This window comes from Trichoderma breve, chromosome 5 (assembly GCF_028502605.1).
Source record: "Trichoderma breve strain T069 chromosome 5, whole genome shotgun sequence".
Taxonomy (NCBI): Eukaryota; Fungi; Ascomycota; class Sordariomycetes; order Hypocreales; family Hypocreaceae; genus Trichoderma; species Trichoderma breve.
In genome coordinates, this window is record NC_079236.1 from 346523 (window position 1) to 366303 (window position 19781).

Genomic DNA, 19781 nt, shown 5'->3' on the forward strand with positions numbered 1-19781 from the left:
AAAGTTTGTGAATGAAATTCTCACGAATGGCCCGGCATGTAGGGTAGGCCGGTGTGAATCTACAACAAAATTTGTCCATTGTCGGGTGCTTTTTATTCTTCCATTTGCAGCGGCAATATCATGATATCTGCGTCCTGTCCGCTGCTGTCATGAGAGCTCTGGCCCAGAACGGCTCTTTCAGAGGCCAGCTTAGAGCGGCATGTCTGCGCCAACTCTCAACCACATCCCACTTATCAAGGCTTCAGCCGCCAAAGGCCAGTAAGCCAAAGACATTCAAGCCCAGGCTGATATCCCTGAAAGAAGCTTTGAGCACCGGTTCAAAACGTGAGGTAAAGCCTGTGCCTCATTCTCGAGTTGATTCGGTAAGTCTAACTACTAGACGTCATGAGTTTTCATGAAGGAACCTGTCTCACATTTACACTACAAACAGGTCAGCCAGGGCCATGATCCCAACACCAGACTGAGGCTCGACTTTGGCAAATATACTGGCCGCCACAAAGTCTTCCGCTCTACCGTCCTCCATCGCTTCCAGGTTGTACTCAACTCCTTAGGGGCGGCACAACTTGGCGTCACTGAGGATGAACTAAGTCGACATGCGGCGCTCTTCATGGACGCTATCGATCATGCCTTTATGTTGGCAGAAAAGAACATAACCCGTCGTGACAAGAATCCAATGTTTTGGAACCTGCGTGACGCCTTTATCAGCAAGGATCTCAAGGGCCTGAGTAAGGAAGTCCAGTACTCGTTCCAGTCATTCATCGTTGGCCAGCGGTTTTCCAAGGACATCCAAGACAGCCACCGACGCTTGCTAGACTTTCGATTCCCGCACGAGTGGTTTCCTGCGACTCGAGCAATGCAGCGTACGATCCACGTTCACGTTGGGCCTACGAATTCCGGCAAAACCTACCGTGCACTCAAGGCCCTTGAGAACTCCAAGTGCGGAGTCTACGCAGGCCCTCTTCGATTACTTGCTACCGAAGTGTACCAGCGCTTTAAAGCAAAGAACATCCCGTGTGCTCTCATTACGGGTGAGGAAGTGCGGATTCCCGAAGACTCGGATCAGTACTTTTCAAGTTGCACAGTGGAAATGATTCCCCTCAACACCCGGTTCGACGTCGCCGTCATTGACGAGATCCAGATGATTGCTGATGCCGATCGTGGAAACGCTTGGACGTCTGCCGTGCTTGGTGTACAGGCTAAAGAGGTCCACGTGTGTGGCGAAGAGCGAGCTGTCAAGGTCATCCAGGCCATGTGCGCCAGCATTGGAGACAAATGTGTCGTTCACCGATATGAACGCCTGAGTCCTCTCAGAACCATGGACAAGGCCCTCAATGGGGACTACAATAGTCTACAGAAAGGAGATGCCATTGTTGCATTTAGCCGCCTCAATCTTCACTCCCTGAAGCAGGGCATCGAGCAGAAAACCGGAAGACGCTGCGCAATCATCTACGGATCCTTACCACCAGAAGTTCGCGCCCAGCAGGCTGCCCTATTCAACGACCCAGATAACGACTACGACTTTGTCGTTGCCAGTGATGCGATTGGTATGGGCTTGAATCTGGAGATTCGACGTGTGATTATGGAGTCTGTTACAAAGTATGACGGCAGCCAAAACCGACTCTTGACATTTCCCGAAATCAAGCAGATTGGTGGTAGAGCGGGACGATACAGATCAGCACAGAATCCCGACGGCTCAGTGGATGAGACAGAAAAGGTCGGTCTTGTCACCACCATGGACCGGGCCGATTTGAAAAGCGTGCAACGAGCCTTTCAGAAAAGTGTAGACGATATTGAGGCAGCCTGTATCCAACCTCCTGCGGGCATCGTGGAGCGATTTGCTTCCTACTTTCCACCAGACACCCCACTATCTTTTATCTTAAAGAGAATCCAGGAGACGGCAACGGTCAGCTCCTTGTACAGGATTGGGCTGGGATCAGATATCTTGGAAATTGCAGACATTATCCAGGATATCCCGCTCACGATCCACGACAGGCTCACGTTTTGCTACCTGCCTGTTGCTCTTCGTGCAGACAGGGCTATCGACGTGCTTCGTGCTCTTGCGCAAGTCGTCGCCACAAACTCAAAGGGGGATCTCCTCGACATTGAAGAGATACCATTGGAGTATCTGGACTTGAAGATGGAGGACTTTCAGGTAAAGGAAAAGTACCTCGCCAAGTTAGAGTCACTACACGTTGCCGTGAACCAGTACGTGTGGCTCTCGTACCGCTACTCAGGCGTGTTCCGCAGCCAGGCCCTGGCCTTTCACGTGCGATCGCTAGTGGAGGAGAAGCTCATGAAGACTCTGGACCGTCTTGACTTTAGCGACGAGCATCTGGAGCGTAAACGAAAGACTAAGCGTTTGCTGGCAAAGTCTCGCGATGCCAACAGGACGGCGATTGGCGAGGGGGATGCAGACGAAGTGGAGCAGTTTTCGGATGACGACTATGTTCTTGATGAGGTGGCTGAGAGGGGAAAGCAACAAGTGCGGGCTGCGTGATGGAATTTGGCCTATCTTGGGCTCCATAACCATGCCGTTATCTCTAGGCATCTCTCCTGCTTTGGCTTTTATGAATTATGGTTTGGTAAAACTGGGACGTCGATGAACTTTTTTGGGTGTTTTGTACGGAGTACATGAGACAACATCCACTTGCTTGACTGGGCAAGAGAAAAGCATGGGATGTGTGCGAGATTTGGCGAACTGTACGATTATGGATATAGATGGAATCGACAAAAGGATGTATGATTAGTATAAAGAGAAGATATATATATGTCAACGGAGTTGATCCGAGAAGCATGGCATCATGCGGCGGTTGTGGGTAGGGCGAAACCACACTATAACACCACACAACTTTAATTATTATGAGAGTGAAAAGTCTGCTAAATATTGCAACTGCCGAACAAATCTGACCTCTTCTGCAACGTGTTTAAACTTTTAGTGAAGATTGTTCAAGTTTGTAGTGAATTGTAGAGTTCTTGTGTCCGATGAAAGGAAGTATCTCCTACATAGGTACCTGAGTAGGTGGGTGGGTGGTTCGACATTACGACAAATGTGCTTTTCCGGGTCCCTCACATGTCGTAATGACGGATAACCCGTTCCGATAATAACGAATGAGAAACTAAAAGGGAGCCAATTGAGGAGCTTGTTGATAAAAAAAGATTACTATACGCACACGAAGCTGCCAATGCAAAAGATTAGTCGTAGTTGGGGATCGGGATGGGCTAGAAGCATGGTGCAAGCTCGTTACGAGTGCCCAGCGAAGTTACTTGTTTTGCGGGAGATTCGTTGAACCAATCAAGATGATAGGTTAATCGAAAAACGGCATGTGTCTTTCTTGGCTTTGGTGTTGACGCAGCTCTTTTTCCGTATTTCCCCTCGTTGTAGGCTGTTGTAAATGTGGCTGTATATCAATGCCGATGCGGGGTCTTTGGTGATGTCAAATCAGTATTGATATCAGCCATGGTTTATTATTTATTCCAATAGACCGGCCTTTGTATAACTAATCATGTAAAAGAGCAACGATGTGAGTTTATTTGCATACTTCTTGTCTGGTGTCTCTTACTGAGACAGCCTGATGCACATCAGCTACCCTAGAAATATGTAGGTATGCACCTAGTATGAGATCGATGCCAAATCAGAGACACATCGTGAGATATATCAATGCATTCTCGAATCGGAAAATACGAAGAGTGCATGAGAAAGCCCGAAACCTGTGCACGGAGATTGCTGATGAGCCGCAGTTCCGGTTTGATTTTGGCAGCTTTTACTCATTCATACATACGGCTCGTGATGCCCGATTTCCCAGGCACGGTATGCAGGCAGAGACAGAGGAACAGGATGAAAAGAGCACGCTGTCAAAGGATAAATCGACCTGAGGATGAATTCAATATTAAAACAAAACAAAGACAGAATAATTACCGACTCGCATGCCTGTTTAAATTTGAATTACTCAACCCTCGCCAATTGAATGCTTCGTCGGTGTTCAGTCCGGCCACATTTAATCAAGCCCGTCGGCTGCACCCGATTGGCCGATTTACGCCCCGGGAAGATTCCCTATTAGTACAGGTGCCTTCTTACTGTAGGTGGGAGCCTTGTGTGACAAAGCATTGAAAGCACTGAAAGCACACCTATTCTAAGGGAGACACTCCAGCATTTTATAGCAGAGCCTCAGCATGCACGTCTTTGCCAATCACGGGAGCTGGACCTTCAGTGCCTTTTAGCGGGGGGTGATGATGCCTAATGCTCTTTTGTTCCTTCAGGTATTTGTTCCTTTTTTTGTTCTTTTTCCTTTGACAGCACACCACCTTAGTGCCTCGTACCAGTACCTGTGCCTGTCTATCTGCAGGTTCCAATGCTGTAAAGGTACTGGGCGGTACATGCACCAAGTACAGCGCAGCCACTGAAATACAGTTTGAACCTCCCTCTTGCTCTTTCTCTTCCGAACTCATTCTTGCTCACCTTCTTCTTTTTCTTCCTCTTTCACATTCCATCACTAAATTCTTCTTCCTCTCTTCATCAACTTCGAAATTATCGGCATTTCCAAATACTGCGCTTTTCGGATTATTTCCATCTCGCGCTGCCCCATTCCACTGTTATACACACCTATTCTATTCTTCTCCATCTTCTTCTCTATTTTCCCTCCATCGTCACCCCAGAGCTCACAGCCTCAGCCACTCCATCCAACCCCCATCGCCATCTTGCAACGCATTTCTTGACATGAACAAAGAAATCATCTCAGATTCCTCTCCAAGCAACGCTGCTCTCCCCAAATCTTCCACCATGAGCGGCATGGGCGGGATGGACAGGACTATGGTCCGGTCTGGAGCATACAGCTACCGCCCTCCAAGCCCGCCCAGAATCCACATCCCCGTCCGAAAAGCAGAGGATATCTTCCTATGGCCCTCATACAACCTTGTCGACTCTTCCAAACTCACACTCGAGGAATACAACATCATCACCGGCAACAAGCTCCAAAAATCGACAGATCGCTCCGTACGCTGGAGATATGAGCAGCGCAGAGAGTCCCAGCTCATCCTCGACTACCTCTTTCTGGGCCCTACAAGCACCATTCGGGATCATGACTTCCTGAAGCGAGAAGCTTTCACCATGCTTGTCGTGGTCCGTGACTCGAGAGCTCCCATGAATCTCGCCAGCGTCAACACCGCATCCGAGACGTTTAACATTGTCTACTGCTATGTAGACGTTGATACCAACCACCTGGTTCCGGCATTCAACCAAATTGTTAACGTTATCAATAGCCATCTTCTGACTGTGCATAACAACACAGGGGGAGCCACCAAGGGCAAGCTCCTGGTGACATGCACAACGGGCAACATGCTCTCCCCTCCTCTCGTTGCTGCTTATGTAATGTTCATGTTTGGGCAGGAGATGCTGGAAGCAATCAACTTCGTCAGTGTTCAGCGCTTTTGCGCCAACTTTGATGACGAAGCCAAGGGAGCGTTGTTGACTTGGCAGGAGCTCAACAAGGCCAGCGTCGCCGTGGCCAGGCGACGTCGCCTTGAACGAGACAATGAAGAAAATGGCCATGCACCCGCACTTGCCTCGGCTGAGGGCACGCCAAACACCAAGCGTGGCCTCGATGACATGATGGATGGGGTTGAAGAAGACCTAGGGAGCAATGGGGACCACGACCGAGGGGGTTACGCACCGTTTCTTGATGTCGATCAATGACGGAAATACGAGGGGAAACCGCGCGCCAAAGGATGAACCAACCTTCCATTTGGCACGACCATGAGTTTGTTGGCATAGTGACCCCGGCGTTAAAGGAAAGGGCATTTCTTACTACAGATACCAATTTGCTGCACAGTTGGCTAGACGGTAGAATCCGGGTGGAACTCGGATAGAATAATTTGGTGAATAATGGAACACAACAGCTTTAATAGGCGTATGGCGCGGACATCGAGCTCTTGGGCCGCGAGGGTTTGAGTTTGGGCAACAGGAAGATGAAGGCGAACGGCGTCTGGGAGTTGAGTCTTTTCCACAAAATTAGGTACAAGGTAGTTCTTTGATTGCTTTTATTCAGTTTTTGGTATATGAACTTCTCTCCCTCTTCATTGCTTCACATCGTGTCCATGTCTGAGCCATAAGCTGTGACAGGTGATTCGAAGAGAAGCCATTCCCAACCTTGGATCACAGTACTGGGCTCAAATCTCGAAGATTCAACGGAACCTCGGAAGATTTAAGCCATTCTTGCATCAGAAACCAATATTTAATGTTTCCAATTCTTTTCTAGCAATCTTGTGTTCTGGATATTCCTATCACGGTCTTGCTAAAGTGTGCCATGTTCGTTTTTGGCTGGCCATCTGGCAAACACTGCCAGCCACGAATTGTCGCCGTTTGGCCAAGCCGCGACTCCTCTCGTTTCGTCTGATCTATTCTTTATCACTCCGTGTGATCTGTTTGTTTACCTATCTGTTTATCTCACGCGCGTTGGGAACCTTGACAGACGCCTTGTTCTCTCCGATGCACATTGGTTACCAGAGTTTCTGCATGACTTGGCCTCACACAATCACTTCCCGTCGCGAATCATCTCTATCGAGTATTCTCTTTTGAACTGGCTATTCTTACGCCTTTGTGAGCTTTCTTTTTCGGAATTCAGCATTGTTCTGGGTTGTCAGGAGCCGTGCTGAGGTTAAGAGGCATTACCTGACTCCAGCCATAATTCACTTTGCGTTCATTTTATCTCATCTCACTCCTCTTGGACTATCAGGTCTGAGTATCACGGTATGCGGTATCCGTCTGCTTCTCCTACAATTGCTAATTAGTTCGGAACATTAGACAAACCTCTTCGTTATCGTTCAATCTCCGACAACTCGAGAACAGCATCACCGATTCTATCTCGTAAAGGAATATCCATCATGTCATACGATGACACCCCTGACGTTGTGTTCAATTCACAAGGCGATGGCTTGCCTGAGGCATCTGGGATCTTCCAAGACCTAGATGTCTACAACGCGCCATCTGGCAGCCCAAGCGAGGCGGATTTTCCCTTGAAACCTGACGGTACACTCACCAGAAATGCCCCTTCTTTTCACAGAAATGGTCCAACTGATGGCGTTGTAGGAACCTTGGGCTCTGATGCAGGAACCCAACCCGTAAACCGAAAAGCCCGCGTTGCTCATTTGCCTCAACCCACGCCTCCCCCTACAGTAGCAGCGGCGATAGTCGAGGAATCGGCCTCGGATATCCCGTTTCTATATCAGGGCTGGTCTGAAGGAGAGATAGCAGAGGAACTTCTGACCCCTGAGTCATTCTATTGGTGGAAGGCTCGTGACGCCATGGCGGAAAGGGGGCTGCTTCCCGATATCCCGATGATTTATCCCTCTGGCGTGAGACAGCATCAAACTGCGCCGACTTCTGCGACCGACAAACGGACCCTCAGATGGGAAGATCTCAGCTTGGGCGTTCGATGGCTCATCATTCTGCGCCTTAGCGAGCAGCGCCCGTTTTCCGCGGTCATAATCTGGCAACTTGATCTTTCCAAGCAACAGGTTCATGACTTTGTCACCAGTTACGTCAACTTCTGTGATCAGTGGAACGCTTTTGAGCACAGCGTTGCGGATAGAGTCAAAGCCTTTGGAGGACATTCCGAGCAGCAAGATATGCTGTGCGCCGAGTGGATTCATGACCACCGTCCATGGATGCCCCACGACCGCATCACTCAGGATGATGTTGAAATGGGTCTTCTCTTCCTTTCCGAGCGCGGAATTGTCAACCATAATGTCGATCTCCAGGCATGGGTTGATGAGAAAGAGCCCAAGGACTTTGCTCGTATTCAGATTGACCTCCCCACCTTGAAGGATTGCATGGATTACCGACTTCTCCGACGAGTTGCTGTCGCTAGGCTGGTGGACCCTGATGTGATTTTGGATGCCATCGTACAGCAAAGGATGGACAAACGCCACAATGAGTGTAATGTTCGCGGAAGAGGTGTCATGTTAAACGACGCTTTCCTTGGAGTGTTGCAACAGGTCGTGCCTTAGGAAGGTGAGCCTGATGATGATGACGGTGAGCTCTCCCCCGAAGCCCAAGCTGTCCTAGACACCATATCGAGAGGCCCACGCATTGGTGAGCCGATGCCGATGCCGATACCACGCTATCAGCGAGAACAGAAGGCAGACGAGGCCTACAAGGCTTTGAAACGGATGGTTCCAGAGCTGCAGCCTCAGTATGCTCCAGGAGGATTGGCCAAGACTCAGTGGGAGATTGACAATGGGCATCCTTCTGGATATGTGAGTTTCCCTTGGGTAATCTGGGTGAGTGAGCGAATACTTGGTTGACTGATGCATGTACCTCTGTAGAACTGGGAATACACTCCCCTTCATCTCGCAGAAGATGCGGCCGACATGGAATCCGACCCTCTCCCCGAAGGATTGAGTGTGCAAAACCCTTCTCGTCTTGCCGCCATACGACAGGAGATGGCTAAGCGACAAGCCGCCAGGGCCGCCGGCCTATCTACTCAAACGCCTGCCAATTCCCCAGGCAAGCAATCGCCTGAGCAAGCTCAAAGGTACGAAGAACCTCCCCCTATCCAATCAAGTGCTGCGCCGCTTCGCCATAACGTGCCAAGGTCTCGTATCGGAACTGCTCAAGAGCGCTTCATGACAAGCAATAACAAGGGGCAACTCATGGTTGGCTTCGCGGCAGACATCCCTTCAGTGACTGGACAAGAAGTCCCCAAGAACCCTGGCTCTGTAACCAGACCGTTTGCTGAACTAGCATGTTGTAGCCAACCTGAGGTGCTGCCGAGAGCAGTGGAAGAGGAACCCGAACAAAGCCTTCCAGATGTGACATCCGCAGAAGACCTTGAGCCAGATTCTACCAATGTTGTGTTGGAGAGAAGCATGCGAAAGCGTCGGCCTAGTGCCCGTGCTCGCGAATCTTTGCAATATGATTTGGAGATGGGACAGTGTGCTGAAACTAGTTCCGAGAAGCTCCAAGGGAAAAAAGCGCGGCCGTCCAAGCCAAAAAGAAGGCAAGCCGGCGAAGCCAAGGGCTCCCAAGACGCCAAAGGCTCCCAAGATGCCAAAGGCTCCCAAGACTCCCAAGACGGGCTCGAGCCAACGCAAGAAGCCGACACCCAAGAAGCTGCAGCAACAGCAGCAACAACAAGAAGAGCAACCACAAGGGCAACCACAAGGGCAACCACAAGGGCAACCACAAGGGCAGCCACAAGAGCAGCAACAACAGGAGCAACAAGGTCAACAAGATCAACAAGATCGACAGGAGCAGAAACAGGAGCAACAACAGGAGCAACAACCACAGACGCAGCTGTAACGGCGCCGCGGGTTCAAACGCGAGGCAGCTCAGCTCATTCGTATTCCGCTGCAAAGGTAAGGATCTTGTTTCCCTATAAGTCACAGACTTGTTCTGACCTGCTTCACTTTGTGATAGAGGCCGTCGCTACCCGCCGTGATTGAAGTACCGAGACTAGAAGAAGAAGAAGAAGAAGAAGAGTGTCACTGTGTTGTGCAAAAGCCATGCCAACCTGGATCAGAGACTTCAACTACCCGAGATATCAGGCAGAGACCATGTAAAAGACTGAACTGCAAGATTCGGAAGTTGGAGAATTATTTTGGAATCCTGAGGGGGGAACAGATCAGCGCGCGCCCACCACCTGTTTCTGCGGCTGAATGGGCTTGGGTTGCAGATGATGCCAGATTTTCTGTCGAAGCTGTCAAGGCTTGCTATGCTCTGAGCGCGGATTGGATCAATACGGAGTTGTTGGTCCCACGACAATACCAGATGGATCGAGATACGGCTCAGGCGATTATTGTCTCGGCGGGTGTCGAGTATACAAGAATCGAACACGCACATCGATCGGAGAATGGACCAGTTGCTGAGAGAGCCGAGTTTGCGGGTGTTGCTGACACGGCAACTTTTGCAATGCATGCTGTAGAAGCTTCGGTTGCTTTTTCGGAAGATTGGGAGACGGACGACGAATCTGAGGAGCAGCAATTGTCAACACCAACAGCACCGTAATGGACTTATTTCTTGCTCGATTTGTTTGTACGACTGGGAAGATTTGAACGAAGAGTGTTTTTCCTATTTTCTTTTTTTTCCTTTGGTTTTCATCATTGTTTGTCGGCCACGTTGTCCACTTGTCTTTCGGAAAGGGCTGTATGGATGAGGAAAGTTGTATAGGTACTCAGAGACGTTGTATTTTCCTTTTGTTGAATACTTGGTCTAACGAAAGGGATTGGAGACGACCTAGACTGATATGATTGGTTTGAGATGTGTCATTGCATTTGGAATTTCTGTCTTTGGCATGTTTGCTCTATCTGTCGACAGTTGCTGCGTGGACGAGGATGGATTTGCGTTGCTAAATGTTGAGCGTGAGGGACACAGAGACCTGGAATTCATGTTCGAGTTGTTTTGTACGAATATTATGAGAGACTTGTGGTCAAATGGGAATTGCATATTGTGATACTTGAAGCGTCAAAGTGTAGTGACTGTTGCACTATCCAGCTTGTAATGCCCTGATGCTGTTTTCTTCTCACTGCAGTAAACAAACGAGTAGGACTTAAGAGACACCAAGGCAAGGCATTACAGAGGCACTGCAGAATGGCAAAACTTGTGCTCAAGAAAGGCAAACAGCGTGTCATTGAGGAAGAGTGCATGTCAGCTGCATCTGCCCGTCTGTCCTTTGCATTTGCAGGCTGTAGCAACTGCACGTGCCTCGCCCCCCTTTTGCTCTCCTGCCATTTGGTGCTCGCAGCCTCGTCAACTGCAAACGCATTCACCGCCTGCGGATTTTCTCTTTTCCCTTCTCTCGTGAGTTTTCTGCTTGCTTCCTTGTTGTCGCAATTCATTCTCTCTTCCATCTACTCTTCTCCAGTGAGATTACGGACCGGAGATTCGCATCTTTGCCTCTCGACCGGATAACAGCTTGTGCAGCATCTTTCTTTGATTCACTCTTCTCCCTGGATTCTGACATCTGATCTGATCATCGTTCTTCTACCTAAGAGCAACTCCATCGGCCTAAGATGTCGGGTAGTGGCGGCCTGTTGCTAGAGGCAGCGTCGTCACCGGTCATGTTGACGCCTGCGGATAAACCTCTCGTTGCTCATGCTACTGCCGCGGGCGATTCTACAGCTAAGACTCTAGATATTGTTCTACCGGAGCGACCTAAACATTCAACCTCAGAGGCTCTCGAGGAACACCCACAGATTACGATTTCTCCTGAAGACGCCGATGAAATCGAAGATGTCGACCAATCTGACGAAACATCTGATGCACAGAAGGCGCCAATAGCGAGGAAACGACAGCAAGATCTGGCGTTTCAGGACTGGTTGGTCAAGAACCAGAGAGAACTCACTGAGAACTCCAAGGAAGTCTTGGAAAGCCACCTGGACAAACTCTCAATCTCGCGACTCTACGAAGATAACGCTTTCCAGAAGATCATTACAAGTCCTCGCGAGTATCAAATTGACCTGTTCGAGAGAGCAAGAGACGAGAATACAATCGTTGTTCTTGATACAGGTATAGGCTCTCACCCCCATCTAGTTTCTCCTTGTCACTTACTTAACTGAGATGTGTAGGCTCCGGCAAAACATTGATTGCAGCTCTTCTCATGCGGCATATTCTCCAAGTAGAGCTGCAGAGTCGCGCTGAGGGCTACCGGCACAAGACGGCTTTTTTTCTTGTGGAAAAAGTTGCCTTATGTTTCCAGCAGCACGCCGTTCTGACCACCAATCTCGAGTTTCCGGTTGGCAAGTTTTTCGGCGAAATGATAGGCGTGGTTCGGTCTCAGGAGTACTGGGATAGGCAATTTGCCGAAAACATGGCCATTGTGTGCACCGCACAGATCTTGCTTGACCTTCTGACCTGTGGGTTCATTTCTATGAGCCAGATCAGCTTGCTTGTTTTCGATGAGGCGCACCATGCAAAGAGAAATCATCCTTACGCCCGCATCATCAAGGACCACTATATGCGCTTGACTGACGGACGTCCTCGTATTCTTGGCATGACAGCATCTCCCGTCGACGCCTTGACGAGGGATGTTTGGCATGCCGCTTCTGAATTGGAGAGCATGCTGTGCAGCAAAATTGCCACCATCTCCGACGAGGCTTTGATGCAAAGTCAAGCACACCGTCAGCAAGTTGAGGTCAAGGAATACTATGATAGACTGGAAGATCCCGAATTCTCAAAGACGAGGCTTTGGGATTCCATTTCGCGCTGTGTCCGCAGCAACCCTCAATTCAGAAGACATCTGGAATTTGCGTCCAACGCATCCTCGATCTTGGGGACATGGTGTGCTGACCGCTACTGGCAACTCCTAACGACGGACAATGAGATGCTCAAAATTGAAGCTAGAACTGGACGTGACAACTTGGAGCTCGACGTCGCCGCCGGCGATAAGGCGATGGCGGCTGTCGCTCAAGTGAGAGGGATCATCAAGGACTACGTCTTCGGGGCCATCCAGGCCGGTTCTCCAGAACTTTCGTCCAAAGCCAAGACGCTTTACGAAGTTCTTGAAGATGCTTTCTGTAAGCGGCAGGCAAAGAGATGCATTGTTTTTGTGGAAGCAAGATCGACTGCCTTTCTTCTGGCAGATCTCTTTGAGCAGCCGGGGATGCAGATTCCTGGAGTAAAGGCTGCCTACATGGTAAGACTGACCCCATAGCTTCTCTCATGCAGGAACTGACTTACGATTCGATTAGATTGGATCTCAATCTTCAACCGCCAGCGCGGCGTACATGTCTTACAGAGACCAGATCGTGTCCCTACAAAAGTTTCGACGTGGTGAAACGAACTGTCTGTTTGCAACGTCCGTTGCAGAAGAAGGAATCGACATACCAGAGTGCGACGTGATTATCCGATTTGATTTGTATAAATCTGCGATTCAATATATCCAGTCCAAAGGCCGGGCTCGACAAAAATCGTCACTCTATGTCAGCATGGTCGAGGTAGGCAATCTGGACCATATACGCAAACTACGACGGGCAGCCAGGGATGCTCATGCGCTGCGACAGTTTTGCTCTGCCCTGCCTGAAGATCGCAAGGTTCTTGATTTTATCGTTGGCCCTGATATTCTGGCTGCCCAAGAACAAGTGACTCAGAGGAGATTTACTGTCGCCGAGACAGGCGCTCAGCTTACGTTCATCACGAGCTTGGAAGTGCTGTCAAAATTTGCCTCGTCGTTCCCAAACCATGCTGAGGAAGGAATGCTGCACTTGGAGTACATTGTCACTTCCGTAGGGCAAAAGTTTACTGCTCAAGTCATTCTACCAGACGGGTCTCCGGTCAAGATGTTTTCTGGAGAAGTGCAGAAAAGCAAGCAGTTGGCAAGATGCTCTGCTGCCTTTGAAGCCTGTGTATATCTGATCAACAAAAAGTACATCACTGGGAATCTACAGCCGGCGTTTACCAAGAAATTGCCCAGTATGAGGAATGCAAGGCTGGCGATTTCATCAGATAAAAAATCCGAATATGCCATGCGAATTAAACCGGATTTTTGGTCTTCATGTCTCGCTCCAGAGCCCCCGACTACTTTGTATCAGACCACCATAGCCCTCGACCAGCCGGAAGCTCTTGGGAGAGCATCTCGCCCTCTGATTCTCCTGACTAGGAAGCCGTTGCCTGACATACCGAGCACCCCGTTATTTTTCGGTGGCGGTCGAACGTCGGTTGTACGCCTTTCGAATGCGCAAACGTCGTTTGAAATGCTACCCCAGAGGATAGAGGCGCTTGCAAGTTTTACGTTAAGGCTCTTTACCGACGTTTTCAGCAAGGAGTATGATGCCAAGTCGCACGAAATTCCCTACTTCCTTGCTCCTAGCAAGCTCTCATCAGGTGGTGACAAAGCGGCAGAGATTGACTGGGAAGCAGTACAGTATGCCCACGAGAACGAAAATCTTCACTGGGAAGATGCTCCAAGTGAGTTCTTCAAAGACAAGCTCGCTACAGATCCGTGGGACGGATCTCGAAAGTTCATCTTGCATGGTATCAGTGAAGAGCTAAAGCCGTCTGATCCAACGCCAACAGGTGTTCCGCAACCCAAGAGTCTGGGGTACAGAAAGGTTGAGCCAATCATCAAGGAATACAGCAACAGCCTTTCTATCAAGTCGAGGAAGAGAATGAACTGGAGAGATGACCAGCCAGTCGTCAATGCAGAGCTACTCCCGATCCGCCGAAACTTCCTAGACGAATTCTTTGTAGAAGAAGAGGGAGGTGGCGCTTGCTATGTCATCTTAGAGCCTCTGTGCGTGTCACCAGTAAGTCTCTTCCCTCGTAGGATTACGTTGTAGCGGCATTCTAACCTGTCTTAAGATCCCGATAGATGTCGTCTCCATGGCCTTGATTTTGCCCGTTGTAATGTATCGAATCGACTCAGTCTTGCTAGCTCTTGAAGCCTGTTCTCTTGTCGGTCTGTCTATTCGCTCTGATCTTGCCCTCGAGGCTGTGACGAAAGACAGCTTCAACACAGAAGAACACGGCGAATACCAGATCGATTTTCAGCCTGGAATGGGCAAGAATTACGAACGCCTGGAGTTTCTTGGCGATACATTCTTGAAGATGGCCACAACCATTTCCATCTTCACTCTTCATCCCCGTGCAGATGAATTTGAGTCTCACGTCACGCGAATGTTGATGCTGAACAACCAGAATCTCTTTGACCATGCCGTAGAGAAGGATATGCCTGCCTACATTCGCACTAAAGCATTTGACCGTCGGACATGGTATCCGAGTAACATGACGCTGAAGAGAGGTAAAGCAGCTAAAACGGAAGCAAAGCATTGTCTGTCGCACAAGTCGATTGCAGATGTTTGTGAGGCGCTCATTGGAGCAGCTTATATGACAAGCACCACCGAGAACATGGACATGGCGGTTAAGGCCGTTACAGCCATGGTCTGCTCAAACAACCACACAATGCTCGAGTACAAGGATTATTTTGCAACGTTCGCTGTCCCGAAGTGGTACGGCCAGCAGACATCCGCCGCACAGCGCCTCACCGTGGACAAAGTTGCCGACATCACAGGCTATCGCTTCACGTGTGCCCCTCTCGTACGCAGTGCCTTCCGACATCCATCGTATGTCTATGAGAAGAACATCTCTGATTACCAACGACTCGAATTCTTGGGAGATGCACTACTGGACATGGCAGTGGTGGACTTTCTGTTTAAGCGGTTCCCTGAAGCAGATCCGAAATGGCTCACGGAACACAAGATGGCCATGGTGTCGAACCAATTCCTCGGCTGTCTCTGCGTCAAGCTTGGTCTTCACAAACATATTCTGCTGGCTACAAATTCCCTCCTCGGCGACATTGGGCGGTACGCAGGCCAGCTTGAGCAAGCAGAGGAGATGGCTAGGCAGAAATCACAGGGCGGCGACCAGGAATCTTCTTCTGATGGAAACTCCTCCCAAGCTGAAGCTCAATCAATCTCCCAGGATTTCTGGATCGAGGTGCCACAGCCTCCAAAAGCTCTGGCTGACGTTGTTGAAGCTTTGGTGGGAGCCATGTTTGTTGATTCGGGATTCTCTTTCTCTGTCGTTCTAAACTTTTTCACCAAATTCATCCAGCCCTTCTTTGAGGACATGGCGCTATACTCGTCGTTTGCGTCGAACCACCCTGTCACGGCCTTGTCACACAAGCTACAGGCCGAGTTTTGCTGCAACCAGTGGAAGCTTCATGTGGCCAATGTGCCGACGTCCATAGATACCGGCATCGCTGTGGCGTCTGAGAGCGACCTTCTTTGTGCCCTTATGGTCCACGGCAAGGTGATTGCGCACGCTACCTCGTCGAAGAGCGGCATGGAGGCCAAGGTGACGGTTGCCAAGCTAGCGCTGGAGAAGCTCGCACTTATTCAAGACGCGGCCCAGTTTAGAAGAGAGATGGAGTGTGATTGTAGCGACGGCCCAGCAACCGTCTCGAGCTAGACGACGGCCGCGTCAATCCTCTTAGAATCAGGGCCCGCAGGTGCAAGTTAAGTCGGGGCGTGTGCGGCGGCGAACCACATTCAGGGGGGGATACATACAGACGGTGCGTATGACCACTACAGCTGAGCTGTCACCTAGCACGCGAGAGATTTAACGTTTTCTCGTGCATGGCTGGACCTCGGCCTGTCGTAGCACCTTGCAATGGAAGCTGCATTGGAACACTCTTCGCGTCGATGGAAAACCCACTCCGATCGTCTACGAGGAGGAACTGTGGACGTGATTGGTTCGGAGGAGATTGCTGAGTGCGTGGTTACGGGGTCAGGAACACAGCTGACGAGATCTATTGAACGGGGTTTGACGGACTAGCCCAGGGAGGGGTGCGACGGGCTGAGCTGAGTCTGGGTTTCCCGTGTTCTTTTGACGAGAGATAGAAAGCTGGAGTCTTCCTTTGGCCTCTTTACGTAGTGGAACGGGGCTACTATACTGGGGATGGATTACGTTCTTTTTTTCCTTGGCTGGTTTCGTAGCCGCCACTTTTTCAGGGGCTTCCCTTGCTTGCGATGAAGAATTATGGCGGGTCTCTAGATAACGCAATATTTTTGCTCATATATCTTCCGAGTCAGCTACCAAGCTATGAAATCTTTAGTCTCTGTCTCTTTAAAGCCCCTGTCTTGATTGTAGGCCAGGCACCACGTGCGTAGACACTCACGAACTCGAGATGTCAGGATCGAGTAAACAGTTTGCAGCCCCAATTGATGGGGAATTTCGTGCTACTCTCACATACTGAAAAAGGGCGAATAATTCGTCAGAGTGAAAAAAATAAATAGATAGAAATTACTGGCTAGAATATCCTCGCTCTCATCAAATGCTCCTCAGCTGCTCTCCTTGTCCACCAGCAAGCGCAAAATATGCCCTCCCAAAAAAACCCATCCCATCGCAGATCAACAACGCCTTGCTCAAGAATGTTTCAATAAATGCAATAAAAAAAAAGAACAAAAGAAATATTTCCCATGTCAATGGTGCTGCTGTCGACGACATGCAGTTTTCCAATCCATCCTCCATGCTCCGAATCCCATATTTTGTATTATTATTGTAATCATCATTATTTCGTTGCAGCGGCGTTGACCTCGCTGTTCTCCTGGCTTGACCTTCCTCGTCGAGAGGACAATGAGTCAAGTAGTTTTCTCTTTTTAATCTCCTTGCGGAGCTTCGCGATTGTCTTCATATCGAGCTGTGGACCTGCTATGCCGGCAGGGCCCTTGGCTGTGGTGTTTTTTATGAGAGTTGAGAGTAGCTTTAGAGCGCGCTCTTCGGGGATCTCATCGGATCGTAGAGAAGATTCGGTGTCCGAGTCGGAGTCGTAATCGTAGCCAAGGGCCAGCAGTCGCTCACGCTGGGTAAACGGCCTTGAAGTGTTTTGCCGCGATTTTTGTACAGCTGGAGGCACTCCCACAACGGATGCTTCGTCATCACCCATTTCAGATACATCCGTTGGAGTCATCGGCATCTCGGGCCATTTGGGTGTAGCGAGACTTTCCGTTTCATTGAAAAGCCCTGGAAGGCTCTTGCCATCGTCACCAAATCCCTGGTCACTGAATAAAAGAGCTTCACCGTCCCGGCCTAGGCGTCTCTGCTTGCCGCGGAAGGAATCAGCATCCGAGTCTGATATGCTGGTAGCATCATAGCTGCTGCTAACGCTGAGACCTCCGTGGCGATGAGTCGGGGATAGCGGATTGAAACTGGGCTGCTCCTCCGATGGTGTGGCCGGTGATATAAAGATGGATTCGGCACCAGAGTCGTCCTCTTTTCCGGTAAACTCGGGGGCCACAGGGCTTCCGCCGGCTCGAGATTGAAGTTTGTGGGAAGAGCCTCCAAAGAATGTCATATCATTGAATAGCGAGTTGTGGGGTATGTCAATCGAGGTATCTGCTGTGCGAATACTGCGACTGCCAGTAAGCTGATTGCTGGAGAAGTCAGATTGAACAAATGATGAGACTGACCCCCGCTTGCCAAACGTGCGTATAGAAGGGGGTGGTCTCTCAGTGTTTTCCAACTGAAGATTGCCAGAGCTACCAAAGGTAAATGAAGGCGCATATTCTGAGTTCGACTCAATTGCGTCGTCCCAAGTGGAGGTGGCCGGGGGGAGATGATCGCCCGCGTGTCTGTTGAACCGGCTCCAGTCATTTTCGACTCTATGGCGAAAGCTGTGCAGCTGGTTGGGTGAAGTCGGCGTCTTGGCGCGCTGTTGATACAGCTGCTTAGATCGGTCGGAAGGAGGCGGCACAAGAGAGTTTAGATGTTCTCGAGCTGAGCGAACTGACCCTGGCAAGGTCCCAGAAAGAACCTTGCCGCTAGGCATACTATACTGCCTAGGTTTGTAGCGAGGAACACCGGGTGGAGAGGCAGAGCGAAGTTCTGGAGAGAATGCGCTGCCCTCATCTCGCATATAACGACCGTCCGCTGTCCTTGGGGCCTGCTGCGGCGTGGACGAACGGCTGCCACTGATGGAAATCTGACCATATGAGCTTTTTGACTGGAGTCGGTGGTCATGGACATCGAAATCTGCCCTTGCAGGGCTGAGTTTCCCCCTTGACATTGGACGGCCATTGACAGTTTGCCGAGAGGACGAACGGATGCTGGGTTCAATCCTAGGAGAAGGCAAGTCTCTATAGCGATCAGGGATCGGCGGAACCGCATACGCGTTTCTAGAGGAGCTAGCTGTAGAAGCACTACCTCGTGGGCGATATGGAAGCGTCGTGCCAGTCACGGCAGGTTGAATATTTCTGTCGGCAACGTCCTCACCATATTCACGGGAACCAGATGCTTGAAGCCTTGACCTAAAGTCGTAAGGTTTAAACTCCCCTTGAGCATCCAGAATATCGACAAAAGCCGAAGAGCGTCGACGTGGGAGTGAGAAATTCGGTGTCAAGGGTGTAAGTCGTTCAATCGTGCTACGACTTTGTGGTCGTTCGCGGTCGTCATATTTTGGGATACTGCTCAATGCTAAGGGAGCTATGGATTCTTTGGGACTTCGACCGGTGGCCTTGAGCGGAAGCTGAGGTTGTGGAACCTCGGAATCTTTTGGATTTGTTCTCGGTCGCCCCTCAGTCACCCCTACAAGCCGAGGCTTGAGCAGTCGCTGAGATGGGTCTGGTGTTCTCGTTCCGTTTTCACGACTGGCTATGATGCCTATAACAGCTGTTAGAAGGCTACACATAAGACTATTGAATGAAACGCTTGTGGATAAAGACAAACCTCGAGCATGTGGAGAGGGAGCCTGGCTCTTCTGAGGAGACGTTGCGTCCACAGACGGCCGTTTGCCCAAGAAATCGAGAAGACCCATGATGGCTGCCCTAGAATTGGCTGGCTAGGCCATACGGCAAAAGCAAAGAACAGCTTTTCAGAAGGGAAGTTTCCCTCTTTTCCCGCTTTCGCCGTTGTAGTCGTAAAGCAAACTCAACTCGCTGCGGCCGCTCTCTCTTTTTCACGGCTCTGGAGAGAGGTAAAGAATTAGTTGCTTAGTTGAAAGTATGCAGAGCGAGTGACGGTGACTGGAGAAAGGAATTGGGAGCAATAAGGATATTAATAGGTGTACAAGACAAAGTCTAGAGAAAAGAAAATGCGGAGGATATAAATGAAGAGGAGGAAAAGATGGAACTGGGAGAAGGAGAAAAGAGTCAAGTCCGTCTAAAGATATCTGGGGGAGACTAACAGACAAGCACCAGGGCCCAGCACAGGTATAAAAGATTGACCTACCTTACCCAGGCACTCAGGCACCCCACTGGCGTGTGCGGGCAGGGGTGTGTGCAAGCTGGCTGCACAGAGTTGCACGGAGCAGAGCAGCGATCCCAGCAGCTACGAGCACAGCTTGATGGTGTGGATG

The 19781-nt window shown here is 50.0% G+C and overlaps 5 protein-coding genes across 5 annotated transcripts; 4 read left to right on the forward strand and 1 right to left on the reverse strand.

The window, feature by feature from the left end:
* Positions 1 to 149: 149 nt before the first annotated feature.
* T069G_07822 (uncharacterized protein) lies at positions 150 to 2497 on the forward strand (the record flags this gene model as incomplete). Its single annotated transcript, XM_056175032.1, has 2 exons — positions 150 to 362; positions 431 to 2497. The coding sequence occupies 2 exons, from the start codon at positions 150 to 152 to the stop codon at positions 2495 to 2497; spliced, it is 2280 nt and encodes a 759-aa protein (XP_056025981.1).
* A 2280-nt stretch (positions 2498 to 4777) lies between these two features.
* T069G_07823 (dual specificity phosphatase, catalytic domain-containing protein) lies at positions 4778 to 5689 on the forward strand (the record flags this gene model as incomplete). Its single annotated transcript, XM_056175033.1, has 1 exon — positions 4778 to 5689. The coding sequence occupies one exon, from the start codon at positions 4778 to 4780 to the stop codon at positions 5687 to 5689; it is 912 nt and encodes a 303-aa protein (XP_056025982.1).
* A 1187-nt stretch (positions 5690 to 6876) lies between these two features.
* T069G_07824 (uncharacterized protein) lies at positions 6877 to 9295 on the forward strand (the record flags this gene model as incomplete). The annotated part of the gene is made up of 6 exons (XM_056175034.1): positions 6877 to 7021; positions 7082 to 7935; positions 8002 to 8250; positions 8320 to 8528; positions 8589 to 8881; positions 8943 to 9295. 6 exons carry the CDS (start codon positions 6877 to 6879, stop codon positions 9293 to 9295), a joined length of 2103 nt encoding a protein of 700 aa, XP_056025983.1.
* Positions 9296 to 11004: 1709 nt separating this feature from the next.
* On the forward strand, positions 11005 to 15898 carry T069G_07825 (ribonuclease III domain-containing protein; the record flags this gene model as incomplete). The annotated part of the gene is made up of 5 exons (XM_056175035.1): positions 11005 to 11500; positions 11560 to 12507; positions 12574 to 12626; positions 12682 to 14235; positions 14291 to 15898. The coding sequence occupies 5 exons, from the start codon at positions 11005 to 11007 to the stop codon at positions 15896 to 15898; spliced, it is 4659 nt and encodes a 1552-aa protein (XP_056025984.1).
* A 1102-nt stretch (positions 15899 to 17000) lies between these two features.
* Positions 17001 to 19241, reverse strand: T069G_07826 (uncharacterized protein; the record flags this gene model as incomplete). The annotated part of the gene is made up of 2 exons (XM_056175036.1): positions 17001 to 19087; positions 19154 to 19241. The coding sequence occupies 2 exons, from the start codon at positions 19239 to 19241 to the stop codon at positions 17001 to 17003; spliced, it is 2175 nt and encodes a 724-aa protein (XP_056025985.1).
* Between the last annotated feature and the right edge of the window lie 540 nt (positions 19242 to 19781).